Below are 18,791 nucleotides of genomic sequence, written 5' to 3'. Positions count from 1 at the left end.
ATATTTGTTTCTAATTAGCATGCACACAAAATTTAATTTGCCAGTTTGCTGAAGTATAATAATTACACTGAGACCTGGTTTCTGCTTGGAATACGACATCTCTGAGGGCCTGGGTGAGGAAAATACATCCCTGTATTTGGAATATAATGTTAGGGGTTGGATTACATGGTCTTTAAAGATGCTTTCCAAGCATTCTATGATCTTTCAGGGGCTGGGTGTGTGGGAAAAGTGTCCCTCCCATTAGGAATATGACATCACTGAGGGGCTGGATGGAGAAAACACATCCCTGCGTTTGGAATATGATATCCATGAGGGCTTGGGTGTGGAAAATGCAATCCCTCCTGTTTGAAATACGGCATAAGGGGCTGGACTAGATGATCCCTAAAGCTCCAACCCGACCATTCCATGATTTTGTGATTGCTGAGAGGTTGTGTGCGGAAAGCGCATCCCTCCCATTGGAATACGACATCTCTGAGGGGCTGGGCGGGGGAAACACATCCTTCCACCTGTGAGGGGAGAGCCGGGAAAACAAAACCCTCTAATTGAGATTTTTACCCCACAGCACTCGCCAAGCGCTTTTTGACTGCCACAACCTCGCCCGTGAGGCGGGGATTTGGAAAACACATCCCTCCACCTGCCAGCGAGGAGCCGGGAGTGCGCTGTGGGGAATTGTGAATTATCCCCACAGCGATTGTGAAGCAGCGGCTGAGCCGCGGGCAGCCCCTCGCGGCCGGGAGGGCGGGAAGGGCGAGGGACCGCCGCAACCCCGCCCGTGAGGCGGGGATTTGGAAATCACATCCCTCCACCTGCCAGCAAAGAGCCGGGACTGTGCTGTGGGGAATTGTGAATTATCCCCACAGCGATTGTGAAGCAGCTGCCGAGCCGCGGGCAGCCCCTCACGGCCGGGAGGGCGGGAAGGGCGAGGGACCGCCGCAACCCCGCCCGTGAGGCGGGGATTTGGAAATCACATCCCTCCACCTGCCAGCAAAGAGCCGGGACAGCGCTGTGGGGAATAATTGTGAATTATCCCCACAGCGATTGTGAAGCAGCTGCTGAGCTGCGGGCAGCCCCCCACGGGCGGCGGGAAGGGCGAGGGGCTACCGCTCCTGCGATCACGACAACCCTGCCCGTGAGGCGGGAATGTGGAAAACACAGCCCTCCACCTGCCAGCCGGGACTGTGCGCTGTGGGGAAATAATTGTGAATTGTCCCCACAGCGATCGTGAAACAGCGGCTGAGCCGCGGGGAGCCCCTCACGGGCGGGCGGGAAGGGCAGGGCAGGGCGCGGGGCCGGCGCGCCTACAACAACCCCGCCCGTGAGGCGGGGATTTGAAAAACACATCCCTCCACCTGCCAGCAAAAAAACAGGGGTGCACGGTGGGGAATTAATTGTGAATTGTCCCCACAGCGATTGTGAAGCAGCGGCTGAGCCCCGGGCAGCCCCTCACGGGCAGGCGGGAAGGGCAGGGCAGGGCGCGGGGCCGGCGCGCATGCGCGCTGCGCTCCTCCCGGCGCCGGGGCGGCTGCGCGGGCGCAGAGGCTCCTCCGCTCCCCCGGAGCCGCCGCCGCCTCCGGAGGCTCCGCGTCCCGCAGCGGCTCCGCCTCGCCCCGAGCGGCTGCGGGCTGGATACAGGCACAGGGACCGCGGGCAGCACAGGGCTGGGGCAGCCCGCTGACAGCCGCAGGATGTCGGCCACGCTCTACGTGCTCTCCACGCTGGGGGGATACGTCCTCACCTCCGCGCTGCTCCTCAAGTGCCCCGGTCTCCTCCACCGGCCCAAACGGCAGCGCTTTCGCTGCCGGCACATCTCGCACCGCGGCGGTGAGTGAGGGGGTGAGGGGATGGAGGGGAGGGGATGAGGGAGCCCTTTTTGCTCTCGGATGTTCCTGAGGGACGCTCCTCGGCGCTGAGGGCTCCCCCGGGCGATGCTCCCTCAGGGCCCCCGGGCCCTGCTCTGTCCCCCCGGGCCGTGAGGGGCTCCGCGGTGTCCGCGCCTTGCCGAGGGCTCCCTTTAAACCTTCCTCCCGCAGCCTAATTTTAGGTGCCACCTGCTGACCACTGCCTCGGTTCGGGATTAATCTCCCAAGTCCTGCCGCGCCGGCCGAAAATCAGCTTTTTTATTATTATTTGTCGGCGTGAGGCGTGATGTTTTTCCTCTCAATCATATCTGTATTTTTCTTCTAATGATTCTGTATCCTGGTATTTCTCTCCTCAACCAGAGGGGCGTCTGGTTGTTGCTTAGATCAGTACAAGAGATCAGTTTTCTTGCCTCTGTTTGCTTTGCTTTCTGCTTTCAGGGGGAACAGAATTTGCTGTGACTCTGTTCTTGCTCCCCTCAGTGTTGCAGGCAGACAGTGGATGGCCCCATGCCCTGGTAAAACCAATCCTATTTAAGAGTCAGAGTCTTGATTCTTGAGTCATTGATTCTGTCTAAAACAGCTAAAAGAGGTTTTTTAAGTTTCTTGTACCTATTCCAAAGCACTGTGAGAGACAAAAAAAGATGTAGCAAGGTGTGCCCTCCTGTTCTGTAGAGATCAGTTCTGTGCTTTTTTTTCTGCTGCCTCACTTGATTTTTTGAAAATGGATAGTTTGTTAGTAAATATTTTTCAGTATTCAGTGTGAGAGATGTCTGGTGCTGAGTTTCAGCAGTTTTCAATGCCATAATACTAATTTTATTTAATTTTAAACCCCAGTTTATGCAGGGGTTGGTCACAGTTTTAGCCAGTAGTCCTTAACGAATGCTGCTTTCTTGAGTTATCAAAATACGAAACCTGGAGCTGATCTCTTACTGATTTTATTCCTATTTTATTTTAAACTAAGCTTTCATTTAGTTTATTTAACAATTTAAATTTCTTTGTAGCTTTAAGTATAACATAAAATGTACCTTTTGGTGTGGAGCATCTCTATCATCCATTTCTTGGTATTTATATTTTTCCTTCAGCAAAAGAAAAGGTTCTTAATTTTAAGGGTTTCCTGGTTTGTGGTTTTTTTTTTTTTTTTTTTTTTTTTTTTTTTTTTTTTTTTTAATTTGTAAGCTGTTAAAAAACTTGCAGGCGACTTTGTTGGGACTTGGTATGATCCCCTTAATCTCCTGTGCTCACTCTTTGCAGGACTTTAGTTAAGGTACACAGCTCTAAGCTCTGTCGGAACAGCAGGAAAGCCCGGCTTAGAGGGAGGATTATTCCTCAGGCATTCAAAGTGCACGGCCTGTCAATTGTTCCTGTGAAATCCACCTGAGGCAGGAGGGCAGCCCTGGACCTTGCAGCAGCTTTTTTTTTTTGCTCCTCTGAGGCTGAAGGTGCTTTAGTCTCCTCGGTGTTTACCCTGTAACATAAATTCCCGAGGGACTGGAGTTCTCCTCTTTAGTCATGCTGTAGCTTTAGACTCAGTGTCAGGTTTCCTATTGCATTACTCCAATTAACTTGGGAGATCAAGGTAACACTTAACTCGTTTTGGCTTTTTCCTCTCTGAGATGAAACCTTGTAATTTTTTTTAAAGTCTGATTTCGCTTGCTTTCTCCTTGAAGAGTTTTCTCCTCACCTCATTTTGTAGAATCATCCCTGAATTATTTCTTCACTTCTGTATTATTTAATTTGGTCGTTTCTGAGAGCAGTTATTGAGTGTTGATATTCTCTGTTGATGCCAGCAGCCCTGGATTGCAGGGTCTCTGAGAGAGAGTAGCATGATGATTTTTATACAGAATAATTCACATTGGAAGAGAATTCTGGAGATCTCATCTGACCAGAGCAGGTTAACAAGACCTGGTCCAGTTAGGTTTTGAATACATCCAGGGATGGAGTCTCCACAAGCTCTGCAGGAAGCCTTGTTCCAAAGTTTGATCACTCTTGGCAGTAAAAAGGAGTGTTTTCTTACATTTATAAACTGAATTCCCTCTATTTAAATTTGTTCCCATTCCTCTTGCTATTTACACATGTAAGATCATCCCCAGCCTCTGTTCTCCAGACAAACAATTCCAGCACCCTCAGTCTCTCATTGTACACAAGAATCTCTCATCCTTTAATTCTCACAGCCCTTCCTTGGGCTTATTCCAGTAGATCCATGTCAGTTGTGTGCTTTGGAGCCCAGAACTAGACCTGGTGCTTCACCAGTGCTGAGCAGAGGGCAACAATCACCCCCTTTGACCTGCTGGCCCCAAAATCTTCTGAGGGTCATCTCCTTGAGCCAGTGCTTGGTGTTATCTCCCTCCTGGCTGTGGTGGTGCTTTTGCAGGGTGGGAACGTGCCCTGGTAATGTCTGGATGTGTCATTTTAGCTGGGAAAAGTCAGTTCCTCATGGGGAATGCAGCAGCACACGAGCCCACGGAGCTGGAGGTGTGTTTGGGGAAGTGTCAGAAGCTTTTTGGTCAGCTCAGCCCTCTCACTTTCCAGGGGAGAAAATTACTTGGATCAAACAACTCGTGTAGTTCCCTTTTCTGCCTGTGGTTGCTGATTTAGGATTCCTCTTTCAGCCGATCTCTCAACTTTGTTCCTCATTTCCCCCAAAACGCTGCAAGTGAGGCACTTGACTCACCATCCCTGGCCCTTGACCACCTCCCTGCCATGTGATTTGTTAGATCAGCCACTTACAAGTTTTATTTTTGGAACTTTCTGCCAGGAATGTTATGATAGTCTTGCTTTGTTGACAAATTAAAGACTTGAGTCAGGTGTTTTTGCCCTTCCCTCACTGTTGAGGATGTCTGGGCTGGATTGCCACAGCTGATAAGTTATCTAAAAACCTGGATTGTTATTGCAGTTAATTTGTAACTGATCGTCCAGGCTTTCCCTACATTTGTTAGGCAATCACCAGATGGATACCACAAGGTTCTTGTGTTTTCCTTTTTCCCTTGATTCACTTTAGCCACTCTCAATTCTGCAATGAAATCCCATAAAATATCGGTGAATGTCTGATCACAGAAGCTGCTGTGGACTCACCAGATTATTTTACATTAAAACCCTGCAGATTTTTGTCATCATGGCTCTAACTCAAGTCTTCCATTTTGTAAACCTACCTGAGAACAACAGTTTGAAATTGGTGCTTGTGCATTGCTTTAATTAAGTAACTGAACACAGGTTTAGGTAAGTATGTCCTGGTGAGGTCTTGTTAATAGGCAAGGCCTTAATTGGAGCTCTTATAATTGCTGTTTACAAAGTCTGTCAGTCATTACTGTCAGCAATAAAAATTTGCATAGATATCTTCATCAGCACGTGTATCTTCCTGAGGTGGTTGTGTTTTTCATATAATATTGCCTATTTTCTCAGGTGGGGAGAAGGTACAACCTTTTCCAGTCTCTAATCAGGCTGATTTTCAAAGATTTTTATGCAGACAACGCTGGCTTAGGAGTTGCAGAATTTAGTCCTGCCTGAGAGAAAATGAAATTTGCTTCTCCTTTCAGCACTTAACTGAAATTGATGTGTGTTTCATTCCTTGTGCATGAGACTTCCCTTCTCCAGCAGCACAAACCTTTATTGACAGATCTAAGCTGTTTGGGGAAGATCCTTGCACTGAAAAAAAAAAGAGGTTGGCACCTATTTGAGCATCAGCTGGGTTATACATTTAGGGAGTGTCAGTTTTAGAATGTTTTAGGTGCTTTAATTCATAGCTTTTTGGTTTTTTTTTTTCCTCTTGTTACTCTTCCCACCAACTCTCAAATAGATTTTTGCATGTACTGTCCCTGTGGGGGTTATTGTCCTAGCTAAATACCTCTGGTAAAATAAAAACTTTGGTTTGAGTATTCAAAGTGTTACACAAATCCAATGTAAGTTCTTTTTTTAAAATCATTTTACCTGGAGAAGGTTATGCCTCTCCAGTTGGTTGGTGGCAACAGAGATTTCTGCCTTGAGCTTCATCCTCATTTCTCAAAACATGTATACTTCCAAACCTGTTTTTTATTATATTTTCAGTGGGATTGAGGGGAAGACAAGGATTTTGTGTAAGTTTTATTTTTTGTTATTTCTGTAGGTGCTGGAGAGAACCTGGAGAACACAATGGCAGCCTTTCACCAGTGAGTACCACAGGATGAGAGTACCCAAATTAGGTGTTTCAGTGTCTTCAGAGAGTGAAGCAATCCAGGGAGGTGGGAGTGCATCAGTTCTTTGGGGTTGCAGTGTCCTAGTTCTGAAAGTCAGCTCTGCTCTGGATCACTGCGTTGCCAAACATCCACTCCAGTTTCACCAGAAGGAGTTGGGAATACCACAAATTGTGATCTGTGCACAGTTAACAAATGGAAACAAACCCTGAGGCCCCAGCTGTGCCAGCCAGTAAAACAGCAAACAATACTGTGCTTAATGCTGATTACTTCTATTAATTTATTTATCATTATTAAGCAGAAAATGCTGCTGTTTATTTCTTTTTTTTTTCTTGCAGTAACACAATATATGAAAGCTTCTTACTCAGGGGTTTAAAATGGGGTTGGGACCAAAAAAAACCTTTTAAGCCTCCAGCATTTAAGTAGTGAATTTTAACAAGATTCTCAAAGGTATTTAAAGAAGAAGCATATCTACAACTCCAACTGCTGCTGAGAAGGGACCACGTTATGTGGGCTCCTCTTGGTTTTGTTTGGGGTTTTTCTGATTTGCTTTGTGCTAAGGAGCCTCATCAGTTTGCTGTTTCCCTGCAGCCTCAGGGGTGCCAGCTTTCCCAACCAAATAAAAGAAAGTACTGCACTATTTTCTATCTCCATGGAAGCTCAGCATAGTTTTGTGTGGCTTTTTGTGTTTGTTTTTCTTTTTTTTTTTTTCCCTGCTGGCCTGCCTTTTTTTCAAGTCTGCTACCAGACTTTCTGAAAGAGCTTCTTTCTCTTTTTTTTAACCATTTTCTTAATTTTAATTTCATATCACACTCATTCTGTACATGGAGGGCTCTTGCAATGGAAGTTACTCCATAATCTATTTTTATTTTATTCCCAGAAATAAGCAGTAGTACTTAGAGCAAGGACTGTGCTGGGGGTAATAAATTTTGTGATGAGGTTTTTCTGACTCTCTTCTGCCCATTTTAATTATTTTAGAGTTGTGGTGGAACAAATGCACTGAGGTCCAGTTTTTGAACCCACCACAGCTGCCAATGGCAAAATTCATCTGAGTAAAGAGAGCCAGGGTATCTCTGCAGGAAGCAGAGCAATTACCTCCTGATAGGAATGGAAATTCCTCTGGCTCCTTTTGGGAAGGGATAAAGGCTTTATCTGTCCCATTTGTCACATTCCCATCTTGACAAGGGAAGTAGCAAAAGGAATGGGGAAGAAAATCAGTGATCTGGATGGTGAAAGAAGGTCAGGATTGGCTCAAACAGCTGATGGGAGCTGATCAATTTATGACCCATCAGATCCTGTGTGAAGCCAAGCAGGGTGTGTCTGCAGGAACTGCTCCTGCAGGTTTGCACAAGCAGGAACATTTGGCTGTTGCTGTAGCTGAATCCAGAAGAGAGTGGGGGTAGGAGGCCTTTATTGACAATTTCAGTTTCTATACTGCTTAATTTACAAATATTCTGGAAGGAAATGATAAGCTTTTTGTACCAAAACCAATATTTTTTCATTTTGTTTTATTAGGTAAAATGCATAATAGTTGGGGGGGCTATAATCTTTCTCTACCATATTTAAATGCTTCTGTGGTGGTTTTAGATTATAAAATAACACATTTTAAGCAAGAGCACTTTCACCCTAATTTACAAATGCGAGCCTACCTCACAGCTTGAGTTCTGGAGCAGTTGGATCTGAATCCACAATGATGTTCTGAATCTGGAGCCTTCTCTGGAGCAGTGTGAGTTTGACAGAACAAACTGATTTCCAGCTGGGAAAGCTCAGCACTTGAGGAAGCTTATTTAGCAGTGAGCTGCTGGTAAGGGCCTGGCAAAGCCTCAAATTTGTTAACAAGGAAAGTTGTTGTTCTCCCCTCTCCATGCAGCATCAGCCCTGACTTTCTTAGGCAAGAAATATTGCTAATAAAATCTGCTGGTGAAAAATGATAAAACATGGGAACATCTACACATTTGGCAAATCTCCTGCAGTAGATTTGGAGTTTGCTTTCCCTCAGGAGGAGAGAAAAAAAATCACCCAGTACAGGCTGTGATTCTTCCATATGTAACAGGATTTTGTTCCTCTCTTAATTCTTAATTAGCAGCACTGGCAAACAGTTCACAAATTGGCTTTAATTTGACAGCCCTCCTTGATCATTATCCCAGCTGGACTAGAAATTGTGTTAAACACTTTGGGGAGTATGTTCTGATTTTTTTTGTTTGTTGCTACATTTGTGGATGTTCATGGGCTGTGTTCAGCAGCCAATAAAACCCATAAGGAAAAGGCTGTTAATGAATTTATAGAGCTTTGGGTCTCAGGTAGGCACAGCTCACAGGTGGTGTAGGTTTGCTCAGAGGTGGATTAAAAGGTTTTGAAGGAAGAGTTCAGACTTTTATCTGTCTGCTGGAATGACACCTCTTTTCTAGTTAAATGAGCAATTCCCTGCTCATTGCAGTAAAGCTCTTTTTTGTTGTTCTGGCGTGAGGTTTCTTGTACTTGCTTTTCTTCAATATAATTATTGCTTTCTGCTTTCCTTACTCCTCCTGTGAACCAAACTACTGTGGAGTGGATTTGGGATTGGATTAGAGCTTTTCAAAGCAGTGGGTTGGAACAGGAATAGGTGTTTTGCTTTGAAAAACATGACTGGATGTTTAGTGTTTTATTTTCTTTTAAATTTAAATTAAAACAATAGTTTAAGGTTGTTTTGCTACCCAATAAAACAGCCAAAAAGCCTGAAAGTCCCACTGCTAATTTCCTGATCCATCCCTTCCTGATTCAGCTTTCACACCCCTGTCGTTTGTTGTTTCTAACCACAAATTCAATTTCTTTTTTTTCAAAACCTCACTTCCTCCAGTGGGCAGATGTGCTGCTGCTCATAAACACCTCACTCCAAATCCTGAACCAATCCTTTAGGAGCAGGTTTCCCAATCCTGGGGTGGCCAGGCTGCAATCCACAGGAGAGCTTCCTAATTCCTATGGGAGACAGAGCCAAAAATCCCATCTCTGCCTCAAGAGATGTCATTTATTCTTACATCACTGCAGCAGAGACTGTGAGGATTCCTGTTTACTCCTGTGAGAGGATTCCTTGCACCATTAAAGCTCCCAAAGCCTTTCCAGTGGGGTTGGTTTGTGGGATTGTTGGGTTTGGAGCTGCACAAAACACTGGGGTGGTTCAAGGCGGCTTTTCCTCGCAGCGCCGTCAATTTGGGGACAGACATGTTGGAGCTGGATTGTCACCTGACAAAAGATGAGCAAGTGGTCGTGTCCCACGATGAGAACCTGAAGAGATCAACAGGAGTTGATGTCAACATATCTGACCTCAAATACTCGGTGAGTTGAGGAGAAAAAATGAGCTGGGGGAGATGTTGAAAAATGAATTTGTGGGGTGGGCAGGGGGCTCTGTGTGCGCCTGGTGCCCAAAACCAAAGAGGAGGATTAATCTCAATAAAAAACCTAAACAAAAAAAAAACAGCCCTAAACGAAACCACCCTCACTGAACTGCCTGTGCAGTCAGAAGGTCACACCTGGCACATTCCAGAGGGTGATTTACTCCTCCAGTATCAGGTTGGGTGAATGGCTCTGGAGCTGGGAGGTTTTGTCACACTGATTGATGGCAGAGTGACAAAAGCTCTTCCTGGTGTGACCAGTTTATTAATGGGAAATCTGGGAGGTGAATCCCTCTTGCCTGGACATTTCAGAATTTTCAGAATTCTCAGACATCTGGGAATGTTTTGCCTTATTCAACTACAGGTGACACAAATCTAAGAATGCCAAATAGTTCAATTAATACTGAAAGTGGTGGTACTAAATCCGATTTTGAAAGAGAAGTGGCTTATGAATTATGATTTTTTTTTTTTTTTTGGTCTTTTTGGAGGAGGGTCATGGTTACATCCCTGCATTTGAATTGATGTCCCATTCCTCTTTATTTTTAAGGAACTTCCACCCTATCTCTGCAAGTTGGATGTCACCTTTCAGAAAGGTGAGATGTTTGTCTCTTGCTGTTTCAATTTTCCATTTTGTAGACTGGCAGATTCCTGCTTTGGCAAAGGGGAGTAGAAAAGTGCATTTGCTTCTCTCAATATCATGATAAAAGAAGTTTCAAAAGAAAAATTTAATCCTGTAGAAACCAGTTCAGTAGTTACTGTAGGTATGACTTGGAGTTCAGAAGGAAATTTTGTTCTCATTTGGTCTTTTTCATATTAATCTCGTTGCATTTGGTGTGTGGTAACTGAGCCTGTGTTTGCTATTTCAGGATTTTAACATTGCCTGCACTCCTACTGTTGCTAAATAATGAGTGAATTTCATGAAGTTAAAACCTGAATGTGCAACACGCTCAGGGCATTTTCATTATGGAAATGAGCTTGTCATAGTTAATTACAGCTGAATTATGTCATTTTTTTTTGCTTAAAAACGTGATTATCCTTGAAGCTTTATACTTTAAATAAAGTTTTAAGGTAACAAGTACTCTGACATTTCTGTTTTTATCTGTGGTTTGTTAAAAGTGGCCACAGCAGTGACAAGTGCCTTGTTTCCCCAGAATGTCAGTGTGAGGGGACAGACAATCGGATCCCACTCCTGCAGGAGGTGTTTGAGGCATTTCCAGAAACTCCTGTCAACATTGACATCAAGATGAACAACAACGTGCTGATCAGAAAGGTACCTGAGAATCTGCTGAACTGAGAGTGAAGGCACAGGAGAGTGATCCTGATATTCCAGAAGTTTTTTGGAGTTGTGGCAGTCTGAGAAACCAAGATTTGTGTTCTTGGACTGCATCACCCTTCACATGTCAGGTCCTGCTCCCTGTGTGAGGTAATGCAGGAGACAGAGAAGGGATCTTGTGCAAGATATTCTGTAAAAGCTCTTTAGGACCCTTCATCTGGATGAGAAACTGCTGCAGCACTGCTGGGGACATGTTTGGTTTGTACCTCATGGGGAAGGGTCTTCTTAGGGACTCTCCAAAGCAGCAAAAAACCATGATGTTACTGTGTAGATGTTTTCAACACAGAGGGAAATCTTTCCAGCAAATACTGTTTTGTCGTTTAGGTTTCTTGAATTCTTTAGGGATATTTGTAGGTTGTGCTGAACACTGCTTTATTTCCCATCAGAGCATCACAACCACCTAAAAGAGAAGTTGGGAAAGAGTAAAGAATAAAGAACTCCTTCCTGTCATGATTTCCAAAGCAAGCAGAGTTTGAGTTAAATAATGCTGCACCTCATTTGCAGTGACTCTGTGTGAGAGTTGTGCTCTCTGTGCTGCAGGTCTCAGAGCTGGTGAGTCAGTACAAGAGAGAGCATCTGACCGTGTGGGGGAATGTCAATTATGAGATTGTATCCAAGTGCTTCAAGGAGGTAAGGCTGAGTCCAGCTGAGCTTTGTTACTGTGTGTGTGAAAACAGAACCTACAGAAAAGCATAAATTCAAGATTTAACCAAGCCAGGCTTTTCTACTTGTGGTGAGGAATTCTGTGCTCAGATTGTGTTCTGCCTGCTGTACTGCTAAAAGGAGACAAGCACAGTTAACACCCCTCTACCCTGCCATAAAATACTTGAGGAATTAAGCTTAGTCACGTTTTATTCTTGTTTTATGAAATTTTAGGGCACTGCAATTTTATGCCAGGAGTTCTTAGAGCCTGTTTTGCACATCATTCATCTGATAAAAAGCAATTTTTCCAAGGATTGCTGATTGTCTGTTTCTTTGCATGAAAATAATGGATGTGGACACAGTTGCATCAGCATAAAGTTGTTATTTTACAGCTATAATTCTCCTCCTTTTTGTGCCGAGGACTTTTACAATTTAGAATTAAATTAAAATTGAGCTTAGTCCAAGGGAGCTGCGCTCCTGAGTGAAATCCATCTTGTTGATAGTTCAGTCTAGTTGATTATTTCAATTTATCTGTGCAGGACAAACACCCCATTTCCTACCTGAACAGCAGTTAGACTTATTCATATAAGGCAGCTTCATCTTAGCTGTGACTGTAGACATGCATTGATGAGTAATTTTAATTGCAGCAGAGTCAAAGTCTACCAAGATAACTGAGAATCTCTTTCCTGGTTCCTGCAGAACTCTGACATTGCCACCATCTTCTGTGCCCAGCGTGTCCTCCTGCTCCTTGGCCTGTTCTACACGGGTCTGCTGCCCTTCATTCCCTTCAAGGAGGAATTCTTTGAGATTCCCATGCCTTCCATCATCCTCAAGTGAGTTCCAGCCCAGCAGTGGCACCAGTGTAAAGCAGGTGAACCCTGATGTCTCCCTGAGTGCTGCTTTTTTTGGGCTGAGCTTGTTTTTCTGTTGGTTTTAGGCACTTTTGGATATTCCTGGGAGAATTCAGTGCACAGTAATACACAGCAGTTCTGTGCTTACAACTCATTCTTGCTCTTTTCTCCTCTTTTCTTGAGAACAAATTTGCCTGATAGGGCCAAGAGACAAGTCAGCAATAGGGTGGATATGAGATTGCTCAATCTTTCTCATTCTTCACTCAAAATGCTGCAGAATCCTCATCTCTGCTGCTTCTCTTAAATGTAGCTCATTTCTCTTGTGTAACCCAATTCTAAGTCACTGTCTTGAGCAGTGAAATTGCTGCTCTAATTTGAGCAAGATTAATTCTTTATGTTCCTTTTGCAGGAACATCTCAACTAAGATTTTGATCTGTGCTCTGGTAATTTTTGGTTTCCTCTTCCTCAACAGGCTGAAAGAACCAGAGAAGATGTCAAGAAGCCAGAGATTTATTATCTGGCTGGCTGACACGTAAGATTTTCATCTGATTAAATTTTTATTTATATTTTGCCTTTATATTAACACTTGACTCAAGCAACCAAGATTAGCTATTGCTATATCTATGCATTATATATTTGCAGTTTCTTCCAGCTTTTTGTCAGTGCAGGATAAATCAGATTCAAATCTTATGTAGGTGTTCTTTATGCTCTTATTTTCCACACACTGAAGCTTTCTAAGGTGCAGTAACAGTGGGAATTATTCCAATTGTGTCTGTTAAGCTTCTGTCCTTAAGTGTGCTCAGCTAATTAACATGCAATTAGATGCAGGATGCAGATTTCAGGGATGTGAGTGTTTCATAATGTTGTCAGAGGAGAGACACTGTTTGCCTTACAAGGAACACTTTGCATTTTAAGAATATCTGTGTTTCACAGGGGATTTAGTCACAAGTTTTCAGTGACTGCAGTGTCTCCTGGCTCTGACATCTGTTAGTTTAATTTCTCCAGGACATTTTTATGACTTTTGGCGGGAAGGAGAAAACATTTCCTGAAAGCAGAGGGGTTGGTTCATCAGACATGATGTAAGGTACCTGCAGGGTGAAGGATTTCTCTGCTGGATTTGATCTCCAGCAGATTTGATACTTGAATCAGCTCAAACTGGAAGTTTTCTAGAATTGGATTTCTCTTGTGGGAAAACTCTACACACTGTTGGGACCTTCCCTAGAGGTCATCAACAGACACTGAAAATTCAATATATATTTGAAGGTGTTAATTAATCTCCCTCTCCTTTCCCAGGCTGCTGATGAGGAAGGCACTGTTTGACCACCTCACAGCTCGGGGCATCCAGGTACAGTGGGGCAAGGCTTAAAGTGAGAATTCAAACCACACAGACACAGCCTTCAAAGAGATTTTTGTTCCTCCCAGCAAGTTCTTTGTGTGTCTGAGTTCCTGTTTAATTCCTGAGCAAAAGATGCTGCTGTTCTATTTTGCTCTGGTTGCAAAGAAAGATTGGTACACTTGGGAAAAAAAAAAAGACTTTTTCATTTAAATCTCTTGAATTTTAGGGGTTTTTTTCCCCATTTCAAATTTAAGCCTATAAAATCTGCAAAACTGGTTGTCTGATGTGGAGCTTTCATAAAATAATACTGAATTTTAGAAGGATCTGAAGTCTCAGGTAGTGGAATTGGAGTCACCATTAAAAAATGTCCCTTTTGGAAGGTGAGGGGGGAGAAGTCCAGCATCACAGTGTAATCATTTCTCACTTTAAATATGCAGCAACATCTCTCTCAGTTCAAACAGTTTAGGTCAAAAGTCACATTAAAAAAAAAAAAATAGATCAGTATTTCCTGTAATAACTTGGTTGTTGTATCCCATTTCGTAGGTGTATATTTGGGTACTGAATGAAGAACAGGAATACAAGAGAGCATTTGATCTTGGAGCTACTGGAGTGATGACAGACTATCCAACCAAACTGAAGGAGTTCTTACATAATTACCCAGCATAAAGGAAGAAAACTTGAGAAAGTCCTTCCAAAACAGATTGTGAGCCAAGGATTTTCCTCATTAAAAAAAATAATAATAATTGGGGGCAGCATGCACAGATCATTTCTGTTGGAAAAATGTAACTGATGATCTGTTACCTTGTTGTCGAGTCACTCCCTTAATGTAAAGGTTGTCTATTTATTTTAAAACTTTAACGACATAGTTTACATTTGTAAATAGCTCATTTAGCAACAGCACACTTCACAGATGGTGATGATTAGGAAGAGAGTTGCCTGATAAGGTACCTGTAGATAATAAGCATTATCTTACCTGTCACAAGTGTTCCTAAGCAGCTGTCAAGACATTGTCAGTTATTCCAGTTATATTCTAGTGAGCAGAAACTGAAGAATTTCTGAAAAGTGTAGCCTGTGTTGTTTGCATTTCTTGTGTTGCTTTTAGATTTCAGGTAACTTCTAGAGAAAAAAAAAAAAAAAAAAAAAGGAAAACAGGCACAGGAGAACTAGCAAAGCAGATTCTGTGGCTGGCCAGGTACAGGTGAGGTGTACTCAGTGAAGGTGGTCACTTTGTAGCCAAAATTAACTCAGTATAGATTGATTCTGTTTTTCTCACTGACAGGAATGTTGAACTTGAGTTGGAACTGGATTTAGACCCTCTTTGGGGTGGTGGCAACACCGTGGCTTGTTGGTCCAGGTCTAAACCCAGGATTTAAATCAGGATCTGGGTTTGACACCAAGTTCCACTGCAGGGTCCAGGTTTGGCCCTGGCTCTGGCCTGCCTGTCTTGGCAGTAGCTGGATTTCCAGGATGGAAAATTGCACTTGTTACAGATCACACTCACTTTGAAATAGCCTTTTCACAACGTCCTAAAAGTCTTTTTGCACATTTGTGGTTCTTGATGAACAGGAAGTTGTTTTTTAGGGTGAGGGACCAAAGAAGACTTAAGTTTGGTCAGGAAAAAAAAAATGTTCCTATTAAATGAATTCACCCAAAGCAGATTTTTATGTGTATTTATAAAGGGAGGAAGTGTCAATCTAGGATGTGTGTAAACTTCATTCTTTTCTCTCCACAAAAATACATTCAATATCCATCAAATTCATGTGCACCGACATGGAAATAAGTGGCAAAAAGCCAGGAAAACCCCAGGTGTGATGGATTTGGGATAGGCAGGAAGGTATTTCTAGAAACTTCCCATGCTGTAGTGTCCTTGTGAGCAGGAGGAGTTGCCTGTGTGTCAGACAGGTTGGAGCCTGCAGTGCCCGTGTGCCTTGGTGTGCTCATGTCATGGCTGGGGGTTCAGGGCTTGGATTACTGTGGCTTAATTACACCCAGTGTATAAAGCTCAGTCACTGAATCATCAGATGCTCTCTCTAAACAAGAGTTTGGGTTCAGCAGTGTCTGTTTCTTGAAGGGACTTGATATGAAAATAATAGATCTTAATAATAAACACAGTAGCCAGATGTGTTTTTACTGCAAGGAGCACCCACTGTGCTAAAAAATGATTTTTAAGTCTTTTTTTTTTTTTTTTTTTTTTTTCCCTTGGTAGCTCAGATTTGGGAGGGTTCTTGTTGCACCTTCCCTGGCTGCTGTGCCATATTTATAAATGTGGAGCATCTTTGCTGTTCCACTGCCTGTCCAGGAGGCTGTGAGAATGCCAAACCCATCTGCACGGGGAGAGTTTGTTGCTGCAGCACAGTTCCTTTCTGAGGAACATGTCTGGGTGAAATGGAAAAAAACTGCTGCATTTAGGATTCAAGTGAACATGTGCTGATGGGGGCAGATGAGTTAATGTTGTCCTTTTGAATATCTGCCTGGTGAAGATGACTGCAGATTCAATTTCCTCCTAATTTAATCAGCCTTGTTGCTTTATTGAATGGAAGAGAGGAAAATATAACTTCCTAACTGTTCATGGGGAGGGGAAAAGGATGAAATTATTTATTAGCTACTAAGCTGTTTCCCTTTCAGACCAGTTCTGTCTGGTCACATAAGTGCTAATAATCAGTCCAGTCACAGTTCTGCCTGTTTTTTAGAAGCCACAGAATAGTTATAGAAGATGTTCCACATGCAGCTCAGTAAATTTTAAAAAAATGCCACTCTTCTGTCCTAATCTGGTTTTATTACCAGTTTGTAGTTCCAGATAGTTTTTATGCAATGTGGGGTTTTTTTTTAAACTCCATTTTATTGCTATTGAATTTCTAACACATGCACCAATATTAAAATGCAAATATAATTATGGTTTTAGAGAATGCTACCAAAACATAATGAAACTTTTTTTGTTTAGGTTAAGAAGAGCTAAATTTTAAAATACCAGTTTTGATCTCTGACTTACTTTTTCTTAGGTTTCTCTCAACACTCAATAAACAAACAATTTTCCATTATTCTGTACTGGATGATAAAACACAGGTACTGAAATGACAGTGTTTTATATTTAATTTTAATATTTTTATTCTCTCTCTGGTGGTAGAGGTGGCAATTTCTGCCTTATAAAATCCTCAACACATTTTTCAACCACATTTTTGTCAGACCCACCAGTGTCCTTACATCTGATGGATCTTCTGACTGTGCTGTTCATACATTGACCTCTCTTGGATAAATCTGCTGCTCAATATGCAAAATTTGAATGGGAAGGAAAGGGTCCAGTGCTGGAAAAAGCTGCTGGATTTATTCATTCACCTGTTTGGGCTTCAGCAGGAGAGCTCAGGTTTGATCTGATGAGCCAGATGATGTTCCATGGATCAATCCCAGCACCAGTGCACAGGGCTTACTGAGGCCATGATAACTGTTTGTAACAAAATACATGGAATTGGGGTAACTGTAAAACATTTGTTGTATCCAAATCCTTGTTTTGAATATTCCAGAACTCACTGTGTGATTTATTTTATTTTTTTTTTTTAAACCACTTGTACAGAAAAGCTTTTGTTGAGAACTTGCACAACTGTCCAGGAGGATGTTCAGTTAATCTCTCTTCTCTCTGAGGAGAGATTCTTTTCAGGTACTTTTAACTCTTAAATATTTGTTTTAACACTGTGTTCTCAACCCTGTTGCAAACTGTTTTATGTATGAAGGATGATTTTGCATGTATTTCATGCACTTTTAATTTGCAGAAAGTCTCGTGGACCTCTCTAGCTCCAAAGCTATGCAGTGATTTTTTTCTTTTCATGTGAAGAAGGGTTTGATGCTTTTTGAAATGTGGCACATTAAAACATCTTTGCTCATAAAAGATCTAAAACTGAATGCTTGTTAGGTGTGACTTCTTTCCCTAAAAACCTAATCTCTGAGAGTCATTTTGTGTTTACAGTGTCATTGGTTTTGAGTTTGCTGCAAGTGGAATTTTCTGTGAGCACAATTTTCTGTCCTTTCTGATGATCAGCAGGACAACATATTCTCTAGTCCTAGAGGGAAAATTTCCAGCTTTCCTACTGGATTGTCATTAAATTACATTAAATATTAGGTTTTAAGGTCAAGCGTAATTTTAAAGCCTTGAGGGTTCATATTTAGGTAAGAGAGGTGAAGTGGGGGTTTGTATGTTACAATATTTAATAACTTCTAAAGGATTTTTCCAGCATGATGAGAGGATTCTCCAGATGGCTCTGGATGCTGTTTAATTTCTTAAAACACATCCTAAATGTTTGGTAAACCAGAACAAGGGACTTGGGGGGCATTACAGAGTCTTTTAACATGCAAAGTGATCATTTCAGGTGGCATAAATCTGCAGCTCAAACAAAATATTCAAAACAACTTCACCATTTATTTATCCAAAGCAAGAAGCCTCGAGGTGCTGATTATTTTTAAGGAATTTTCAGGATATGCTGGTTTTTTTACATCGATTTGCCGCTGAAATTCCCCGTGTCCTTAGAGAAGGGATGGATTTTGGTAGGAAATAAATCGGAATTATTGCGGTGTTTGCTCTGTGCTGCCGCGGGAGGCCGCCAGAGCCCGAGAATTCCTGCTGGATTTCCCTGGGGATCCATCACCATCATCATCATCATCCTCATCCTCACCCGGCGGGATGGGGACATGGACAACCCGCAGTGCAGAGCTGAGTTAAATGAGATGCTCCTTCAATCCCAAATTCTGAGTTTGTATCAAACTGGAATTATGGAATTATTAATAATTATGGAAAGGGGATTATTGTAAAATCAGGAAAGGAAAATGAGGGATCAGGTTGTTTTACAGCTGCACAGTCATGGGTTGGTGATTTTTTGGGTAGGATGAAGCACTGGGAGGTGCTGGCTGGTTTTTTGTTGGGTCAAAAATATTGAAATTGGGAAAAAAAACCAAAACCCTATTAAGGATATAAACACTTGAAGTATGTTTCCTCACGTCTCAAAAAAAAAAAAAAATTCAAATAGTCCCATTTTACAAGTAGAGAAAAAAGGCAATAGCAGGGGAGGTATCTTGATTAACAAGGCCATTAACACCTACTGCAAATAAAATTCAGGAATGCCAAGAAACTGAGATTTTTATCAGGTTTAAACCCACACTTAATTCCCAAGACGTTTAAGGCAATACCCCAGTGGGTGATCTGCTATTTTCTCCCCTCTCACTATTGCCATGGCAAGAGTTTCCCCCAGGC

The 18,791-nt window shown here is 42.6% G+C and overlaps 1 protein-coding gene across 1 annotated transcript; it reads left to right on the top strand.

Moving 5' to 3' along the window:
- Positions 1–1,641: 1,641 nt before the first annotated feature.
- GDPD1 (glycerophosphodiester phosphodiesterase domain containing 1) lies at positions 1,642–17,449 on the top strand. The gene is made up of 10 exons (XM_083875062.1): positions 1,642–1,821; positions 5,959–6,001; positions 9,202–9,337; positions 9,941–9,986; positions 10,545–10,663; positions 11,267–11,356; positions 12,068–12,201; positions 12,692–12,751; positions 13,513–13,564; positions 14,099–17,449. The coding sequence occupies exons 1-10, from the start codon at positions 1,686–1,688 to the stop codon at positions 14,219–14,221; spliced, it is 939 nt and encodes a 312-aa protein (XP_083731188.1). The 5' UTR covers positions 1,642–1,685; the 3' UTR covers positions 14,222–17,449.
- Positions 17,450–18,791: the final 1,342 nt, after the last annotated feature.

Source organism: Zosterops lateralis (assembly GCF_965231275.1).
Source record: "Zosterops lateralis genome assembly, chromosome: 19".
Lineage (NCBI taxonomy): Eukaryota > Metazoa > Chordata > Aves > Passeriformes > Zosteropidae > Zosterops > Zosterops lateralis.
This window is presented reverse-complemented; position numbering and strand designations above follow the sequence as displayed.

Excerpts from the sequence above, each read along its gene's own strand:
- GDPD1 (XM_083875062.1), top strand. The coding sequence starts at position 1,686 with ATGTCGGCCACGCTCTACGTGCTCTCCACGCTGGGGGGATACGTCCTC. Across the intron at positions 1,822-5,958 it reads GCACATCTCGCACCGCGGCG|GTGCTGGAGAGAACCTGGAG; the intron begins GTGAGTGAGGGG and ends TTATTTCTGTAG. Across the intron at positions 9,338-9,940 it reads TATCTGACCTCAAATACTCG|GAACTTCCACCCTATCTCTG; the intron begins GTGAGTTGAGGA and ends TTTATTTTTAAG.